The 21,385-nt window shown below is 39.1% G+C and overlaps 1 protein-coding gene across 1 annotated transcript in view; it reads right to left on the bottom strand.

Moving 5' to 3' along the window:
* LOC125821375 (THO complex subunit 6) overlaps positions 1 to 13,845 on the bottom strand; it is a 37,323-nt gene extending 23,478 nt beyond the window's left edge. Inside the window, exons 1-6 of the mRNA XM_049500790.1 lie at positions 13,617 to 13,845; positions 13,496 to 13,515; positions 13,306 to 13,410; positions 12,690 to 12,760; positions 1,138 to 1,183; positions 552 to 612 (exon numbers count right to left, since the gene is read on the bottom strand). Of these exons, the coding sequence (XP_049356747.1) occupies positions 552 to 612; positions 1,138 to 1,183; positions 12,690 to 12,760; positions 13,306 to 13,410; positions 13,496 to 13,515; positions 13,617 to 13,814 (501 nt within the window). The 5' untranslated portion in view covers positions 13,815 to 13,845. The remainder of the gene's footprint in view (positions 1 to 551; positions 613 to 1,137; positions 1,184 to 12,689; positions 12,761 to 13,305; positions 13,411 to 13,495; positions 13,516 to 13,616) is intronic.
* Positions 13,846 to 21,385: the final 7,540 nt, after the last annotated feature.

Below are 21,385 nucleotides of genomic sequence, written 5' to 3'. Positions count from 1 at the left end.
TCTCAACTCCAAATGGAGTAGGTTGATGATGTACTAAAGGAGATTGTAAACCCCCCCTTCCCCACCCCCACCCCCCAAACACACACAGAGCATCAAAGAAACAGATGAATAAGAGTATAGTATACATTGTCCACTACTATAAAGTTCTTTTGTAGTTCATCCAATATTTAGCACTTCAGTAAATTGTATGATTTGAAATGATAGCTTCCCCCACTACCATGCTCTGCTCTCTTCTTCGTAAAAAATGAAATGAAACAAACTATTGCCTCACTGCTGCACAGCAGATAGGTTTCAGAAGAACATCATAATCTAGTGAAGAACCCAAGACATTCCTTCACAATGAAGTATCTGTAGTGATACAGCTGGTTTTACCTCTCAGATTTAAGAAGCATCTAACATTAGAAGATTACTAAGTCACGATTCACATCTACCTCCTAGCAGCTAACGCATAACCAGAAATCAGACTTACCTATAGTTCTATCCTCTCACCCTATAGCATCAATCAAGAAGCCGCTAGGCTGGTTTAGAAAAAGATAGAGAGGATAACATACCTGAGTATTAACAGCCACGCAATTATTTTCAGGAATTGGCGAAAGCGCCCCCCACGGACCTCTGAGATATGAGAACATGGTTGGAACACAAATAAGGCAATAATAGTGTAAAGTAGAGGAGGATGAAATAATAGAACCATCATAAGCAGTAACCACTAATTTTCAGATATAGAAGGCAAAGGTCAAAGACAACATTTCATCTACACACCAATCCAAGAAGTTTTTTAAATTAAAAGCAATCAAAAACTTTAATTGCATAATATATTTGTTCAGAGTCCCCCTCCCCCAACACCCAAGCCCCCTGATTCCAGGTAAACAATAAAAGCTACTAACATTATGTTTGAGAGGAAAATTTCAATAACCATCAGTAAGCAGGAAACTGAAAAGACAAAATGTTTAAATCCTGAACAGGACATCTTTTGTTGCACGTCAATTGCTAAGGATGCAATATCAACACATAACAGTAATGCAAACTGTGTGAGAAGTTAGTAATATTCCACCCTAAACTACAAGCTTTCTTTGAAGCCCCTACAACATGGGATATTTGAAGAAATCTGAAATTATTTTATGTTTCTTGGTAACTTACTTCTTTTGAGGATTTACCAAGTCAAGTACCGGCTTTGATACGCCTCCTGAATAGTAACAAAAGAAAAGTAAGCAGAGAATTCAACTCATAGCCAAAAGCAGTAACAAAATAATTTCAAGTTGCATCAACATCACAGTGAAAACCAGACAGCCTATCGGCATTCAGCTGATGCTTTGACTTGCAGAATTTTTCTGCCCAAACAGAAAAAGTATGTTGATGTTCAAAAGGTAATTTGGTTTGTGGCTGTTAAACTAGTATCTAAGAGGGCACACAACAAAATATAATGTGGGAAACAAGAAAGGGGCATCTTACAGAATTAGGCAAGAACATTTCAAGACTAATATTTTGCCAGTTCATTAGGTGCGGCAGAAAGTGCATTCCCTCACTTCTCTTTCATCCAAGATTAACAATATTTCTTGCACTGGTAGATCTATAATGCAATAGAGCCACGATATTAGAATCCAATTTTTCTGTGCTTTTGTTGAGTCGTACATTGGTGGGCTTAGGAAATTTGGTCTTGGGCAATCCTCCCCTCATGAGCTAGCTTTTGGTGTTGAGTTAGGCCTAAGGTTCATTTCTTTATCATGATATCAGATCCATGGCCAACCTAATTCATTATTTCATCTGATGTTGGCCCCCCTATCTTGTATTGACCATGCTCCAGAACAACAGTCCTAGGCATGTGAGGGTATGTTGAGTCCACACCACTGAGATTAGGGAAATTTAGTCTTCCTCTAAGTTGCTCGGACTCGATTGTGGGTGTTCGATACAGGTGCGGATCTAAAGGTCGGATCCTTCATGGTCTAATTTTTAAGATCAAGGGATATGAATCCATGTGTGGATACGGGTGCGGGGATTCGCCTAAATATAATTAGAATATCTAAAAATAGAGCTATAAAACCTAAACTATGAGATATTATGTGGAGAACTTGAGAAGAATCATGGAAGGAGATCCAAGGAAAGGCAGTGACATAGAAATTTCTATAGAAAAGGTATTCCATTTCCTTCAATTTCACCTTAGCTTTTGTATTGATTACAAAAATCATCAAAATTGTCCACACTTTCCCCATCGAGTTTGATAAAAGTACCCAAAATTGGTTGACCAAATCGGACACGGATCCCACACCCACGTCGTGTCGACACGAGTGTGGCACCAAAAGTGAAGAGTATGAGCAACTTAGGTCTTCCTTATATGGTCTTGGGGAATCCTCTCCTCTTGAGCTAGAATTTGAGGTTGACTTAGGCCTAAGGTAAAAGAGTGAAGGATTGCCCAAGACCATACAAGGAGACCAAATTTCCCTTATCCCACCCATGTGGGCCTCAACATCCACAGCACGCTAGGACTGCAGATTTGGAGCGTGGACAATATAAGACAAGAGATGCAACACCGAATGGAACAATGAATTGGTTTGAGCCCAACTCCCATATCACGATAAAGACATGGACTTTGGGCCAACTCAACCCCAAAAGCTAAGCTCAAGTGGGGAGGATTGTCCAAGACCATATGATTAGTCCATGTTCCCATCCCACAAACAATGTGGCACTCCAACAGTTTTTTCACTTATGTCTGACACAACTTTTGCAGGCCATTTCACTGCTACCCTCATGTTACTCTCCTTGTCTTTATTATTCAGTTTCTCTTTTACCTAACAAGAACATACCACATGAAGAATTGACAAAGGGAGAGAAGTATCTTACTTCTAAGTTCTACAATCAGAAGAGGTAGTTCCAATAAATTGAAGCAACATGGGTTTAGTAGGGGTTTTCATATACACTGCTGGGAGGTCATCAATACACATTATGTCCATCCAGAACTTTCACAGTCAAGAATTATTTTTAAAAAGCCTTACCCTTCGGGGTGGCCCAGTGGTTTGGGTTTGGGACTTCTATGTTGGAGGTCTTATGTTCGAAACCCCTTGCCAGTGAAAGCAAGGGGTTTGCCTTCTAGGTTGAGCTCGTCGCACCGGGCTTGCCTAGTGTGGGCTACCTCTCCTATGTGGTTTGCGAGCTATTGTATAGGAGCGGGGGTTTTACCCTGTGCGCACCCAAAGGGTAGCGGCTGCGGGTTTCCTTTGTCATCAAAAAAAAAAAAAAATTTTAAAAAGCCTTAATGCCACCAGCATTGCTTTGATTCCTAAAAGAAAGGCCTAACACATTGGTGGCCACCTAAAGTTGGCACTAACTTTCACTTAGACACCTCAACTAGGCTTTGTTCATTTTAGACACCTCATGTCATGTTTCGGTGTGTCATTTTGACACTTTTTTTATTATCAGTCAAATGTGTAAGGTGTGTGTAACACACCGACGATGACGTGTCAACATGACGAGTTAAATAAAGACGTGGCATATATATTGAAAATAATTTTTAAATAATGAATTTTGAGTATAAAAAGAATGCAATGACTTAATGACACGTGGCAATTTTTATCCAAATAATCTTTAAAAAATGAACCACTTGCACAACTCATCCTTTGTTGTCTTCTCCACCACCCCCCACACCCGATCCTCAACCCCTCCCCCACCAAATTGTCTTCTTCACAGTCCACAACCCCCTACCCCTCCCACACTCAAATCATCGTCTCCACCACCTCCCACCCCCCACCCCCCGAACCCCAACCTCTCCCCAATCCAGATTGTCTTTCTCCAAAATACTTCCATAGTAATATAACTATTTGAAAAAAAAAAACATTTTACAAAAGCACAATCTCTTTGCAAAAACTAATTCGTCTTACTTATAACTTCAAATAAAATTAAATTCTTCAAATCTAAACAAACAGTTCCCTTTTAAAAGAATTTCCTAGAACTTTTAAGAAAATATATATATATTTCGATTTTTTTCAAAAAATTTCGAGGAAGAATGGCAACAAAATAAGAAAAGTTGTTTAAGCTTGAAATCTATTGGTGTTGTAGCACCATTAGATCTATTTCTCCATGGAAGGAGTTTAAGTTTTAGAAAATGGAGGCTAAAATGGGGAAGAAAAAGAAAAAATAAAATAAAAATAGGTTAAATAAGCTCTCCACGCTCCGGTAAGGAGTGTATCACTCACTATGTCATGTCAGCAAAAAGTGTCGAAATGACACAGCGGGACATGACATGAGGTGTCTAAAATGAACAAAGTCTAGTTGGAGTGTCTAAGTGAAAATTAGTGTCCACTTTATGGGGCCACCGATGGGTTAAGGAGCACAGAGACTATAGACCTATCATTTTGATTGGCAGTGTCTCCGAGATTGTTTTCAAGCTTCTAACAGAATGGCTCAAAACAGCGATGATGCATAAATTGGTGGGCACACATCAAAGAGTTCTCATCAAACGAAGACAAATTAGGGATATTGCCCTAATTGCAAATGAATGCCTAGACTCCAGATTCTAGGAAGGGGAAGCATAATTCTTTGCAAACTAGACATAGAAAAAGGCTTTTGACCATGTGAATTGGAGATTCTTGTTGAGAACTTCAAGAAAAATGGGTTTTGGAAGTAAGTGGGTGAACTGGATCAATGCATTCAAGTTTTTAGTCTTGATTAATGGTTCACTTGAAGGTTTCTTTCAATCTCACAGAGGACTGAGGCAAGGAGAACCTCTGTCTCCTTTCCTTTTTCTGATAGCAATGGAGCGGTTAAAAAGAAACAAATGGCTCAAAGAAAAGACTTGATGTATCCCATCAATTATCCTCAGAACTTCCACTAATGTTCTGAGATCCTGGGAGGTGAAATAGGAACATTACCTACTGTCTACCTTGGAATGGCATTGGGAGCAAAGAGCAAGTCTAAAGACATATGGAATGGGGTTCTAGATAAGTGTGAGAAGAAACTTTCCAGATGGAAAAACCAATATTTGTCTCTGGGTGGCAGATTCACTCTAATGAATAGTGTTTTAGATGCCCTTCCACATACATGATGTCATTTTTTATTTTTTTTTATGAAGTAAGAAGAATGTCATTAACAAAGCATCAAGCAGATGCACAGATTACAAAAGAAAGAAATATCAGCTCCCAAAAAGGCAAAAAAAGCTATCTAAACAGCTAACAGCAGAGATCTATGGAGCTGATAAATTCTAGGAAAGAATCGACACTAAGTACAGGAGAGAAATTAACCCAACCAAAAAGAGTAATCAAACATCTTGCTTTAAAGGTAAAGATGGGAGTTGGGGTGCCATCAAAACATCTTTTGTTCCTCTCCATCCATAAGCACCACAAAATACAGGCTGGAACCAAAGACCAGATATGCTTGACGGACTTCCCAACTTTCCAAGAACTCCAACACACAAAAGCCTCTCTCAATGATCTTGGCATGACCCAAGTGAGTCCAAAAAGTGAGAAGAACATGTTCCATAGGCCTGTTGCAACTGTGCAATGAAGGAACAAGTGATTAATAGATTCTGAGTTGCACAAGCACATGTAGCATCTGTTGACTATTTGGAATTTCCTCCTCATGAGATTATTCTGAGTCAAGCAAGAGTCTTTTAGAGTAATCCAACTGAAACAAATAACTTTAGGTGGCAACTTAGTTCTCCAGATTAATTTCCATGGCCATTGATCAATTACGGTCTTCTTGGAGCTTTGTTGAAGGTAGCATGCTTTAACTGTGTAGGATCCATCCCTGCTATGTCTCCAGATAAGTTTGTCCCTGCGTTGACTGTTGATTGCACTAGTCTGAATGGTGGCCATAAGGCTAAAAACCTCTTCCAACTCCCAGTCATTAAGATTTCTCCTTAGGATCAGATTCCACACATTGTCTTCCCTGTACTGCGAGATGGTTGAGTCTGGATGAGATGCAATCTGGAAAATGCTTGGAAAAACACTCATTAGAGGAGTGTCTCCTAGCCAAATATCTTTCCAAAACTGAATATGTTCCCCATTTCCCACCATAAGTGAGGCATCACTGAAGAATTTTTCCCACAGTTTCCTTATATCTCTCCAGACCCCCGTGCCATAAGAGGTACTGACTTTATTAGAGCACCAATAACTATCACTACCATACTTTGCTTGAATCACTTCCTTCCACAAGCCAGCCGCCTCTTGATTGTATCTCCAGTGCCACTTCAATAGCAAACACTTGTTATGTAAGGCCAAGTCTTTTATCCCCAATCCTCCATATTGTTTTGGCAAAGTGACTTTGGCCCATTTAACAAGGTGAATTTTGTGGTCCTTGTTGTTGTCTTCCCAGAGAAAGTCTCTCCTGATTTTGTCAAGTCGCTGTTTCACCTTAGCTGGCATAAGGAGTAAGGACATAAAATAGGTGGGAATGTTGTCCAATACACTATTGATGAGTGTTAATCTCCCCCCTAGAGAGAGGTATTGTTGTTGCCAGGAGGCTAACCTTCTCTCAAACTTTTCCACAATCACATTCCAAACTTGAGATGATCTATTCATAGCACCCAAAGGCATACCCAAGTAAGTGGTGGGAAAGGAGCCAGTAGCGCAACACATGATAGCTGCCATATCTTCCAGATCAGGGACCTCATTTACAGGGTATATAGTGCTCTTGGACATGTTGATGTGGAGACCTGACAATGCTTCAAAGATCATAAGGGTGAGGCTAAGATATTGCACTTGAGATTTCTTAGCTCCACAGAAAACCAAGGTGTCATCAGCAAATAAAAGATGTGAGATCGAGACTGGTGGACCATAACCATTGCCCACCTCAAAGCCTTCTATCCATTGAAGTTGTTTAGCCTTCTCCAACATCCTACTCAAACCCTCCATAGCCAGAATAAAAAGGAAGGGTGATAAGGGATCCCCTTGTCTGATGCCTCTACCGGGAGAGAAAAAACCCACAGGACTTCTATTCACTAGTACAGAATACTTTATGGTGGAGAAGCTATACTTGATCCACCGAATCCATCTCTCTCCAAATCCCATTTGCCTTAGGATTGAAATAAGGAAGGACCAACTCAATTTATCAAACGCCTTCTCAACATCAAGTTTAAAAAGCAGTCCTGGAGTACCACTTTTCTGCTTCCAATCTAGAACTTCATTGGCAATAAGTGTTGCATCAGTGATTTGCCTTCCCTGAACAAAAGCATTCTGAAAACCAGAGACTAGATTCCCAATCACCTTCTTTAGCCTTTCTGAGAGCACTTTGGCCAAAATTTTATACACACTACCAATAAGACTGATAGGCCTAAAATCCTTAAGTTCTATCACACCTTTCTTTTTAGGGACAAGTGCAATAAAAGAGGCATTAAAAGATTTCACCATGTGGCAATTGTTGTGAAAGTGATTGAGCGCACCCAAAATATCTTGCTTGATAATTCCCCAGCACTTCTGATAAAACCCCATAGAGAAGCCATCTGGCCCTGGACTTTTGTCTGGGGCACATGAGTTGATTGCATTCAATATTTCTTCTTCTTCAAAGGCCTGCTCCAAAGCATTCTTCTCTTCAGAACTCAAACTGCCCAGGCCCTCAAAAGAAGCAGTAGGCCTCCATGATTCGTTTTCAGAGTATAACTCTTGGTAGAAGTCAAGAATTACCTCTTTCACCTGCTCTTTTCCTTCAATGAGGTCATCTCCTACCTGCAATCTGTCAATGTGGTTGTATCTCCTGTGGGAGTTGGCTATTCTTTGAAAATATTTTGTATTCCTATCCCCCTCTTTTAACCATAGACACCGCGATTTTTGTCTCCAAGAGGTTTCCTCTGCCTTTGCTAATTGTTGAATCTCTAGTTGTAATTGCAATATTTTGTTCTTTTCAACTTGAGACCGAACCCTTCCTTCAGTTGCTTGTTCTGTCAGCAGAAGATCATCCATGGCTTTACTGATTCTGGAATTTAGCTTACCAAAGACCTCCTTGTTCCAAGTAACAAGGTCTTTCTTCAAAAATTTTAATTTCTGGGAGAGTATAAAGTCTGGAGAGCCATTTACTATATAACCTTGCCACCAATTTTTGACCATCTCATGAAAACCTTCATGCTGCAGCCACATGTTCTCGAATTTGAAGTAGGAAGGATCAGAAGTCCAATCGCCACTCTCTAGGGCTAAGGGACTGTGGTCGGAGAGAACCCTTGGCAGGGCCACCTGCTTCACAACTCCAAAGAATTCATTCTATTCAGCGGAAATTAAGAACCTATCAATTCTGGAAGCCTGCAGAAAATCCTCTCCCCTTGTCCATGTATAAGTTGCACCATGCAAGGGGAGATCAATAAGACCCATGTCTTGAATAAATTCAGAGAAGTCTTTCATGTCCTGGGATCTCCTTATACAATTGTACCTCTCATGTTCATATCTACATACATTAAAGTCACCACCTATGACCCAACATCCATCCCAAATGCCTCTGACAGCAGCCAACTCATCCCATAGGTCAAACCTTTCTGGAGTTGAGTGAGGTCCATACACCCCAGAGAAACAGAATCTGAAGTCCACCTGCAAACCCTCCCACATGGCCGAAAGAGTATGCCGCCCTTGGTAAGAGTCTAAGCATTTCCATTGTCTTTTGTCCCACAAAATAATAATGCCACCCCTGGTACCACTTGCTTTCAATTCAACCCATTCGACCCATCTTGATCCCCAAATATGTCTTGCTATTGCCACAGAACAACACTCTGTTTTTGTTTCCTGTAAACACAAGATGTCAGGCTTCCATTTTTGAATAAGTAGCTTGATGGTGCTTCTTTTGCTTATATCATTAAGCCCCCTTATATTCCAACTGATAATTTTTGCTTTCATTCCGAGAAAGCCTTGTGGAACCTGCCCCTACTTGACCCTTCTCCATTCTCATAATTAATTGTGCACTGCAACTTCTTGGCCACAATCTCACCCTTTTCCTTTGATCTTTTCTTCTGTTGCTCTTTCCCCTTTGATTTCTGCAACTATAACTTCCTCTTTTGTTCCATTCGCAGTATCATATCGAAGATTTCGTGCTCAAACCCCACTGAATTGACCCCAAAGGCTTTACAAGCTTTAGTCATCACCATCTTGGTCCAATGGGAGGTTTCGATAACTGTTGGGTGTGAAATAACTTGTTCCACCAAGCTGTCACCAGACCAGGGTAGTGACAAAGTGTCGCTACTAATTGGGGAAGAGAAACCTGAATCTTGAGAATACCCAATAGAGAAAACAGAGTGGATAGGAGGAAGAGAGAGAAGAGATAGAGGTCGCATGCATTCGGCTTCGTCGTCTGCGTCTCCCTCCCACTCATCAAGAGAATCAGTTTGCGTTAGGGGAGCCAACAATGGCTTTTGAGACAACATAGCATTCGACTGTCGTTCGAAAAGTTTTTGTGTCTCTGCCACTATAGATTGGGCTTGGGCTGGCCTAATAGTCTTCCACTCCTTTAATATCTCCTTCTTTTTATTGAGATGCAAGTTCCCCTTTTTCCTCCTTGAATAATAAAGATGGTCTGAAGTCTTTTGCTGCAACTGGGCCTTTGCCTTAAGTTGGCCCAAAGTTGTCTTAGAATTTTTAGGCCCAACCCTAGGGTCCTCAGCTGATTTGAGATTTGAATCAATAGGCTGCTCATTCTGAAAAACATAAACTTGGTCTGGAGTCTTCTGCTGCAATTAGGCCTTTGCTTTAAGTTGGCCCAAGGTTGTCTTAGGTTTTTTGGGCCCAACCCTAGGGACATCAGCAGATTTCAAATTTGAATTGATAGACTGCTCAGTTTTCGAGACACAAACTTGTTTGGACCGCTGGTTAAAACCCTGTTCATCAGAATCACCGGCAACTGAGATTTTCGAGAAGGCATCAGCAATAATGGATATTTCATAAATTTTGCCGCCTACTCTCAAATCAATTTTGTGTGGAGGTTCTCGTGCTACTGCTGGAATACAAATCCGAGCCCAGAGAATATGATTTCTCTTCTTTGTGTCCTCATCTGCACCGATATAACCACCACAACAGTCCCCGATAAATTTCAGCGACTTTTCCGACCATGCGTGAAGCGGGATGCCAAAAGCCCTAATCCACCTCTGATTTGCTACTAATTCTTTTTTAGAGTTATCTGTCCCTGATTCTGGAGACCACCACTCAAGTGATAATCTTCTCCCATTCCAAAACCATTCCCCCATTATTATCCTCTCCGCTTCTTGCCTAGATGGAAACTCGAACATCATCTGGTTATGTGTGAGCTGTAAGACACGCAACCCTGCCGTCATCTTCCACCTTTTCAGGAACCACTGATGGATGACTGTTGGATTTGGACTCGAGCTGAAAGGGTCATTGAAGGTTCCAACTAAGCAACACTGCAAGTATTCCTGTAGATTCTCCAATTCAGAATGAGACTGAGAGCTCATGACTGGCCATTTCTGGATATTTGCAGCATCCATGAAAGGTTTCCCTGGGGTGACAAACTTCCGGAGAACTGGGTTAACTGGCTCACCCAAAGATCTGATAATTTTGTCGGCTAAATCACTCCACCCTACATTGTAATCCATCTCCGGGATGATAATAGCTGATTTTCTTTGGCCCCTCAATGTTTCTACTCGAAGAAATCTCCCATAAGAGTTGAAGTTCTGATAAACTCTGAACAGATCCCCCTCCTTAAGCCTGCCCCATCTTCTATAAAGGTCCCCAACACCTTTGGAAGCTAATCTCATAACACTGCATACCCATCTTAAAATGACTTCGTCAATCTTAATCTTACTGACAAACCGACTACTGAACTCCTTGAACAAGAACCACCTAAAAGAACCTTCACTGATATCATTTATTTCAAAAGACTTATCACTGGAAATGAAAAGGCACACCCTGTCACCCATACTTAAGAGATCGTATGATTAAAATTCCACCGCAAAGTAAATAATTTTGTCCCCCATGGTAAAAAAAACTAATTCCGATAGGAGTTGCCGGAAAAGGATCAAACGAAGTAAGAGAGAGAACCTAGGACAGGTTCCCCTTGGGAGCTGTGCCTGGGAGTATTTTTTTATCTTTTCAAAGGTTAAGTCTCACATACATGATGTCATTATTTCTAATCCCCCCAAAGGTTGAAATTTGAGAAGAGAATTGATGCACTTAGAAGAAGTTTCTTGTGGCAGGGAAACAAGGAGAAGAGGGGCTACAACCTTATCAAATGGAAGACTGTTAAAACACAAGGAGCCTAGGCAAAAAAAAAACTCAGAAAGCAGAACCAAAGCCTACTCATGAAGTGGTTATGGTCTATGGAGATACTCTAATAAAGATTATTCTTTATGGAAGTATGCTATTGAAGGCAAGTATGGAGAATATGAATCATGGAAGACAAAGGTGCTGAGCACAATTTATGGGGTCAGTATCTGAAGGACTATTAGGAACCTATTCCAATCTTTCAATTATAGAACAAAGTTAGAAATGGGGAAAAACTATCCTTTTGGAAGAATAACTGGCTTGAATCGGCTCCTTAAAATTTCTCTTCATGGAGGTTCCTGAATCAGTAGCAAAGAGCCAATATCAGTGAAGTCTGGAGTAATCATGGCTGGAATTTTAGCTATAGGAGATTGGTGGATTTGCAGAATTCTACGACACACTTGCTCAATTTACTGGAACCACCCTCCTCAGAGACGTATTATGGTGGAAAAAACCACAACTCAGGTGAATTCTCAGTCAAAACAGCAAACCACTAGCTGAATTATGGCAACACTATCAGCGACTTTTGGCCTTGGAAGCACAGATGGAAGACTATGATTCCATATAAAGTGCCCTGTTTTGTATGGTTTTGACACAGGATAAGCAACAAAGAAGGCAACTACAGCTATGTTCTATCTGTCTTTTATATGGAAGGACTGCAGAGACAAATAATCATTTGTTCCTGTACTGCAGAGTAACCACCCAACTCTGGGATTCTTTTTGGGTTATGACAGGCTTGAGCTGAACTATGCCAGGGAGTTCACTAGAGATGCTATCTAGCTGGAGCAGAAAAGGGGGGGACCAAAGTTCAGAAAAGAAGATGGAGCATAATCCTAGGATGCATACGGAGGACTATTTAGAAGGAAAGAAATTTAAGATTTTTTGAATGCAAAAGCAACCCAATCCAAAAGATAAAGTTTAGTTGTATTTTGCTATTTCATTTTTGGTGTAAACAAGAATACATAGAAGACACTGAGACTCTACTTCAAGTCCTAGAGTCTCTATAGTTTTCCTTTTTGCTAGAAGATATCTTCCTAGAATAGTAGTTTTTGCCTTCTAATACTCCTGCAAATACTGGCTTCACAGCCCTTTTTGTGATTTAATATAAGTTGTTACCTTCGTCAAAAAAAAAACGTCAGCTGAACTGCTACAAGAGGGGCAGATTGAAAATCTTAAGTTGCTGAATTGACATTTTTAACTTCTAATTAGTTAAGCTGATGAAAGACACGAATGCATATGCATTGCATCCCCTGTTCTTTCCCCTCCTGAACTTCCTTTCATAATGTGAGGACATTATAACAAGTTTGTCCGGCGAAGAAATCACTCAGCTGCATGAGTTTCAATACAGCAAAAGAGTTGGATGCTAGAACTGGAAGCAAAACCAAGCAAAGGAGCTCAACATTTTAAAATGTTCAAAAATAGGATGTTAGAATCTGTCATTCAACAACAATATAACTACGCCTCAATCTCAAACTACTCAAGGATTCATTACTGCACACACAAAAAAGATGGTACCTTGTGCCGATTCCTTAGACCCCAATATTTCTTTCCACTTCCATCCTCGAATCCGACCATCATCACCACAACTGCATGGAATTACATATATTAACAAAGAATTGGCACATACGATAGAATAAATAACACTAACCGGAGAAATTTATAGGAGTTATTTACTTTTATGTAATAAGTACCACAAGATAATTGCCTCTCTTGCTTACTTGATTAAAAAGAAAATTAGTTCACGAAGTTTCACAGCTCAGTCATTAACTACAACTCTCTAAAACCTCAGTATCAAACAGTTTTACAACTTTTCTCTACTTGCCCTAACATATGAGCTAAGTTGCGCAGACTCTTCACTTTCGATGCCTCACCCGTGTCAGATTCTTCAAAAAGACACTACTTTTGGAGAATCCGACACGCACCCGATGACATTTTGAAGAGTCCAAGCAATATAGCATATGAGCTCTAGTCAAGCTAAAAGTTTTGTACCTGCATTTTGGATACTTGAAGTAACATTTTCCCATAATTTTGATTCTAAACAAAAAAAAAAAGAAGTTGTACTATCTCCAATCTGTGCAAATTTACCTACAGCTTTTATCAGTACAGATAGACGCAAATTCTGAAAATATACCTCAATAACAGTGAATCTTCATGGTTACCATAAAATTTAACATCATAAGCAGGTCCATCATGTCCTTGCACCAGCCAACTAGGTTCAGCTACTGGCACCAATGAACTAAACCAACGTCACCAAATAAAATATCAATTCAAACCAAACCTGACCAGAACACTTCGAAAACATTGAGAAAACAGAAACTCACTTGCCCGCGGAGTTCAATCCCTATCAATAAGAAAAAGGAATCAAATAATAGCAATTAGTTTGTAGAGCAATCCCTATATTAACGTTCTTTCTTACTTTATAGACTGTAATATTGAGCTTACAAGGCAAGAAGAGATAGAGTAAGCGGCAATGGAGCCATCGCTAATGGCGCCGACGATGAGGTCCGGATAGGAATTATGGTCCGGGTTCGGGGCAAATGCAGTCCGGAAGACCGTTCGACATTGAGATTCTCTCTCGAGTATAATGGAATCTCTGTATATGTCTTCGTCCCAGTTTCTGCAGTCCATGGCTGTAGCCATTGTTACCGGAATATTTTGGGTGTAGTGAATCAGGGTTATGAAGAAAACTTGAAAAGAATATTAGGTGGACTAGCCACTTTCGGATCAAAATTCAAATTTTAGCCACATTTGACATGTAATTAAAAATAATTGTTTCTTAATACAAAAATAAAATTGGAAAATCTCAACAGTTTAGTTGGTTGACCATATAAATTTTCATTTTGTTGGTAAGAGTTTCATTTCTTCCATTGTAATTCTCTTTCTTCTTTCCATACCCCTAAGTTATAAAAAAATATGTAAAAATAGCCTATGATTTGCTAATTGGACTAAACCTTGGTCCTCTTTATCAAGCATTGCCACAAAACATTCAAATTGATGAAAGAATGGACAACCTTGACTTCCCTAAGGAGAATTGGAATTGGAACATCTCTTTAGTTTAACATATTCCTTCTAATATTGTTGAGTATATTTACTCTAATTTAGAGGTTGTAAGTTTTGAAGATATATGGAATCATCCTTGATGGATTGCCACAAAATCAGGATTATTCACAGTGAAGAGTGCTTGGGATTTGATCAGACACCCCGTATCCAAAAATAGAGATTTCAGATTTCTGGTGTTACAGGTGGCACTCACAGACACCATTCACGGACCGTAGATGGAATCACGGTCCGTCCTGCAGGTCCGTGGTTCGTGACAGAAAACTTCCCCAGAACTCAGTTAGAAATTTTGGCTAAGTCCCGACTCACGGACAAACCCACGGTCTGTAGATCAGACCACGGTCCGTGGTCTGTGTCCGTGGATCGAGATTTCCCTTACCCAGCTTCTGACACAAACTACGGTCGACCAGCACGGACCGTCAATCGATCCACGGTCCGTAGGTCTGACCGTAGATGAGGATTAGCAGCCAGTTAGATGAAAATTGTTGATGGGTCAACTTCAGATGGTCATAACTCTTAGCAAAAAATGAATTATGTGTCCCATAACCTTTTGTTAGATAGATAATTGAATTATCTTTCCAACGCCACCGAGTTTGCTAAATTCTGACCTCCGAGTAAAAAATTATGCTTATTTTAGTGAAGCCCTATCGGGCTGACTCGATCGACGGACCCAATCTACGGACCGTCGATTGAATGACGGCCCGTCAGTCCAATCCGTCGATCACTCCGACAGCAGTTAAGTCAGGGGTCTTTTGGTCTTTTCCTTTTTCGTTTAACCCCTAAGATACGTCGTTTAGACCCTAAATCATGAGATTTTAATCAGTTTAAGCCTAAAAACATAACTAGAACTTACCTTAGTCAAAATCATTAATCAAAACTTAGAAAATTAGAATCAAGAGAGGAGAAAAAGGTCAAGAACCCTAGTTCAAGAACGCAGCAAGGTTCCATCAATTCCAGCCCCGAAATCGAAAGATTTCTCCGTGGAATTCGTCACCAGGTATGTGGGATTTCACTAGTGGGTTCCTTTCACCCATTGGGTCCCTAGAATTCAGTCAGATTCTTGATTCCATGATTATGAACAGACCTAGGGTTTCTAGAATTTCAATAGATCATCATGAATTAGTTATTTAAATGTTCCAAATCAGATTCTCATGTTATTGCTCAGTTTATCGCATAAATTTCAGAACCCTAGCTATGTATTTCTTTAGTTCTTGAATTACACATGCTAGGTCAGATATTTCAGTATTCAGTTTTACATGCCTCAGTTTATGAATGCATCATTATCAGATTAATTGTTGCATTCTCAGTTTGCATGTTCAGTTTCGAGCTATCCAGTATTTACAAAAATTCAGTCATAACCAGTTAACCATTTAATTCATTGGGAGTAGCATAATACCGAGTTGGACTAGGGTTCAGCGTACCCATATAGTCCCAGAACTACGAGCCACGTAGGTGTAAGTCCTCTTTGTGGGCAACATCAGTTTAGTGATCACGTCAACATGCCTCTATACCTCTGGCAGGGTATATTGGGTCCTCTCGATGGGGCGTATACATCGGACTCCACATTTAGCTCATGTGGTTTTATGTCGGTTTTTAGTAGCTCCCACAGTTCAGTCAGACTCTTTTGCATTGACCATATTTCAGTACAGTCAATATTCAGTCTCAGCATGTTATAAATTTGGTCATTGCATCAGTTAGCTCAGTATTCAGTATTTCAATATCTATATCATGTTAAGATGATTTCATTGCTTTATTGCTTTGTTCAGTTATATGTTATTTCAGCTTTACTCTATCCTGCATGCTCAGTACCTCTCAAGTACTGACGCACACGTGCGCTACATCTTCTCGTGATGTAGGTTCAGGTTCTCAGCTTCTAGATCACGCTTAGATCGGTTCTCGATCTTCAGTTCAGCGGCATCAGTGGTGAGTCCTCATTCTTCGAGGACTAGTGACATGTTTATCTTTATCGCTTTTAGTCTTTAGTTTCAGTTTTGCTAGATCTAGTTGGGGCATGTCCCAACATTTCTAGTCAGTTTAGAGGCTTATTTCAGACATAGTTAGATTCAGCTTAGTGTTTTGAGTTTGATATTTCTTTTGTATTAAACTCTCAGATTTGATATATCTCAGTTATAGTATATGGGTATTCCCCATCTTTTCAGATTTATTTATGATTTAGCTTCCGCATCAGTTTAATATCTTTAGTATGCTTATGATCATGCCAGCAGGGTTAGCTTGGGATCACTTGTGATCCTAGGTCCCATGTCCGCGTCTCGGGGGTAGCTCGGGGCGTGACAATTCCATTCAAAGTTTCATTCTTCCTATGAAGGTTGTGGAAACAAAAGTTACAAGTTGACGAGGTAATGGTTAGGTGTGGCATAGGCATGGTTTTTAGATGTTATTGTGATGCACTTCAGCTAGAAACCATAATCATTTGTTCCTTTCGGGTCAATTTGCTAAGGGTATATGGGCTCATTATGATAGTATTGTAGGTATAATAGACCATTTTTGCAAATCAATCAAATAATATCTAAATGGTGGAAAGAAGATTGTAAACGTAAGATAAAGTCTATGTTTCAGGCTGCCCCAATTTTTATTTTGTGGGAAATATGAAAATGAAGAAACACTCTTATTAATAGGGGAATATGACTAGAGGGAGAGTTGCTCATGAAATTAACGAAAATCTCTATATGTTTGCAAGAAGTAGATTTTTTTGGCTACAAAACATCCCAAGGTCTTGAGAACATATGATTAGGTGCCTAGAAAGTTATAGTCTGAGGATCAAATGTGTCCAGATTGTCTGATCTAAACCCCCCATCGGGATGATTTAAATGCAATTTAGATGGAGCATTAAAAGAAAATTCGGAACCAAACTCAATTGTTTTGTACCTAAGGAATGAAGGTGGAGATTTTATCTCTGTAAGGTCTAAGGTTATTGAGGATACTGTCAACATCAATGCAGAAACAAATGCTATAAAAGAGGGTCTAGATTATTGTAGTTTTCATGATCTATTCCCTCTAATTATTGAGACCGACTCTTTAGTCCTAAAGAAGGTTATTATCGGAGAATAGGTCTCACCCTAGAGCATCAGAAGTGATCTACTATCTATTAACAAGCTAAGGGATAGAAAAGAAACTCATGTGACACATATTATGAGGGAGGAAAATATGGTGGCAGATTTTTTTACTAACTACTCATTTAATTTTGTAGGTACAACAAAATTTAACAATAATCAGCAGTGGCCAGGAAAGGGAAAAACCCTCTTAAAAATGGACAAGGTACAAATTCCTAATCTCAAGTTTACACCTATTAGAACAAGAGAACAAGACTAAGGTTATCGTTAACAATCAGCTACTCAGACAACATGATAAGGAGCAAAATAAATACAACAACAATAATTTTTTAAACAATGGTACACAGCAATCTATTTCGAGTGTGAGTTAATCATGATATCAAATGCATCTTCCTAGATGGTGGTATCAATTTCTTTGAAATTCAACTCATCAGAATAAGACAGCGAAAATCATGATAGGATTAGATCAACAATTTAGTTTTTCAATTAGTGAGAGAGCATGTCTAGTTTACCTATTGGTAGTAGATGGTATTGACAAATGCAAAGCAAGAAGAAATTCTCCCTTCTAGGGACAAATTATGTAGCACCTGTGTGAAAGCTTGAGGCTACTTAGGCATCATCTACCCAAGGATTTTCTTACACTAGTAGTTATCCACCATCGAGCTCAAGAAACTCGACATCACCTCATTAGCTCCTCCAAATCTCCGACCTCTATTTCACACATTTATTTCATCAGATAAAATCAACAGAATTTCTTACGATATGAAGAATGAAGGACCCACCTTGACGGAAAGGATTTCGAAGCTCTATTGGCGAAGATGATAAAGAATAAGGTGAAGCGGACTCTGTAACTTTCCTAAAAGAAGACTTGGGATCGTTTAATGTGGATTTGACCGCATTTCTATTTTTATTTTTTTTGTTTTTCTAGTTCTTTTTTAAATTCTTTTTTCTCTAGTTATTTGTATTTTATTTTATTATTTTTAGAAGTCTTGTAGGTCATGATCACTTTTTGGATCGAACCTTTTTCTTGTATCTTTTCTTTTTTTAATAAAGGGTTTGTCGGCCACTTTTAGCCAAAAAAAAAGTCCATCTAGTCTAGATGAAAAACTTCAAACAAAATTTAATGGAATATGACAATTCAACACTTCATGAAAATACTATATAATTGTGAAATTCATAAATTTTTATATTTAATTTGAACTAAATTTGAGAGTAAATATATAAATAGAATTGATATATTATGATTAGATGAGGTATCATATGTGAAATTGTCACGACCCAGGGGTACTCCCTAGATGCAACACGACGTACTTGACCCCGAAGGGGTCTCATACAAGCCCTTAGCATATCATACACATAGGAAATGAAAATAATGCGGAATTTAAAATTTTACAATCGAAGTCTTTTTATTAAAAATTAAAAGTGAAGTCTAGACATTGTCTCATAACCATCTACTACAATAGAATTTCAATAGGGTCACAACCCTTTTTTCAATCAAAAGTCTCAACCTAGAACAATAGGAAAGTAACTAAAAGAGAATGACATATTGTCCTCGAACTATGAGGACTCACCAGAAGTCTTAGAGATAAGCAACCCAAGCCTTAGTCAAGAAAGAAAACACTTCAATGCCCAGAACCTACACTTTGGAGAAAATGTAGAAGAAATAGGGGTTAGCACAAATATATACTAAGTATGGAAGACATGCAATAAAATCCGTAAACATGCTAAAAAGGACAATTTAATTGAAAAATACGCATTTACTAAGTTTGAGAATCACCACGCACCTTTAATGTAAAACACAAGTCATAGCATGTTCATCATATAAATCCGCATAACATAGTAGAGCCATTACCTTAGTAACCCTAAGGTTTACTTATGCAATGTATGGTTGGCATCCCATAATACCAACCATTCTAAGTACCCCTTTGAGCCCACCTTAGTCATACATATCATCCTTAGATCTCATCATAGTCAATAGTCATAGATAAGGAAATAGTTGTGTACATTAACTTGAACATAAGGAAAGTCATCCATAACAACAATCCATTCAACATACATGCATACATTCATACATTTTCTTAACATTAGAAACCACTCCATAACCCCTTGCAAAGTCTACTTGTGCAATGTAAAAGTGAAGTCACATACCCCCACTCCTACTAAGTAAAGCTCATTAAGAAGTCATAGGTATAGTTCGTGTCATATTCATAATCTTGTCATTTAGGGAAAATAGCCTTAACCGATATAGACCATGTGATGTACATGGAATCCGGTGTCATGTAACCCCACACCGAAATAAGATGTCCTACTTGCCTAAGGTAGAACTACATGTATTAGCTTTTAGGTGGATCCACTAGCTAAAGACCTATGTGGGCACATAGTTAAAGGATATGGAGATTTCTTCTAGAAACCCGGCCTATTGTATTAACAGGAGAGCTTCCATCTCATGAGGTTAACTTAGAAACTTGGCCTATTGTATTGACGGGAGGGCCTCTACCTCATTGTCCATATACACTCGGTGCTAAGCATTATTTCCCAAATTATACATAATTAGTCTTGGATTGCATTTACATGTGTGAAGGGATATCTTACCCTTCATTCAACACAATTCATAAAATAACTCATGTATTCAATTAGGTGAGAATGAACTTTCAATCTTATAATCATCAATATATGAGTAAACCTTTCACATTATGTTCATAGTGTTTCATGAGAATAACCTTTCAATCAACACAACCACATGATCATCATCCTAGACAATTCATACATAGTCATGTGTAAGGGTAAGGGGAGAATTATCTTTCAACAATACCACAATTTACACAATAGTCATAGGATACTCACTTTCTAAGTGAATCATAAGTTCATACACAATTTTCATCAACATGTACAAATCCTCATAATTTACCCTTCAAGGGTCATGAATCAAGTCTCAGAATCACACCTAGAAATACTACAATAGGCATGAATGACAACATGATCTCAATAACTAACATACCATAGACATAATTCATAGTATTCATCTTGCATCAATACACCCATCACAATTCATGAAATTGGGTCACGGGGGAATTCATGGGTCCATGGGGAATTTTATCATAAAACCACCAATAAACAACAATTCAATCATAATAATAGACAATTAACTCATTGAAATCGTTTTTAGGAAGAACCCATGACATAGATTGAAAACCCTAGGTTTTGAAGAATCTACTAATTTGTAATTGAGAGTTTTAGGGCTTCATGGAAGAATGCTTTCCATGAATCAAGATCCCCATACCTTGATTGAAGATTTCCCCACGAATTGGAGTTGAGAAGATGAGTTCTTGAGCCCTAGCCTTCAAGTTCTTGTTCTTCTTCAATGGAGGATTTTTAGTGAGAGAAACATTGGAGAGGAGATGGGTCTTCTTTTAATTCTTTTAAAAGTGACTTAATTGGAGGAATTTCAAGTCTAAAAAGGTTATATACTTATTGAGAAAAGAGTAGAATAAAGTGGTTTTAATTTTGGAAGAAAACTTGAGACCCTTTAAGTTACAACTTAAATTTTCCCTTCTTTCACGACTTGGCTCGCCCAATGCACCCCCTTAGCTCGCCAAGGGCACTAGGCGACACGCCTAATAGACCCTTGGCTTGCCTAATTTTCCAGAATTCTCCATCATGGAGCATTTCCAATGGGCGAGAGGAAGGTCTTTTGGGTGATGCACCAAGTGGGTTGGTGAGCCTCGACCTAGCTCGCCTAAAATTCCAGTAGCTAGGTCTAGGGGAGGCTTCCCACTAGGCGAGGAGAGTCCATTTGGCTAATCGCCAAGGCACTTGGGCGATGCTACTGCCCATCGCCTAATGGACCAAAGTAATAATCGTTTTCCTCTATGTTTCTTAGGTTATCTAGGACCTTGCCCTCTCTCTAGACTCTTACCCCATTCATTTTAGCTCTAGTTAAGTCTACACATTTTCGGAGTGTTACATTATCTCTCCCTTGGGGATATTCATCCTCGAATGACGATCTAGACACCTTACGGAAGTAAAGACTCAAGACTAGCATCCCATCATGCATGCAACATCAAAATAATGCGCAATTCAAAG

The sequence above is a fragment of the Solanum verrucosum genome, unplaced genomic scaffold (assembly GCF_900185275.1).
Source record: "Solanum verrucosum unplaced genomic scaffold, falcon-dt-bn FXZP01000305.1, whole genome shotgun sequence".
NCBI classification, from domain to species: domain Eukaryota; kingdom Viridiplantae; phylum Streptophyta; class Magnoliopsida; order Solanales; family Solanaceae; genus Solanum; species Solanum verrucosum.
This window is presented reverse-complemented; position numbering and strand designations above follow the sequence as displayed.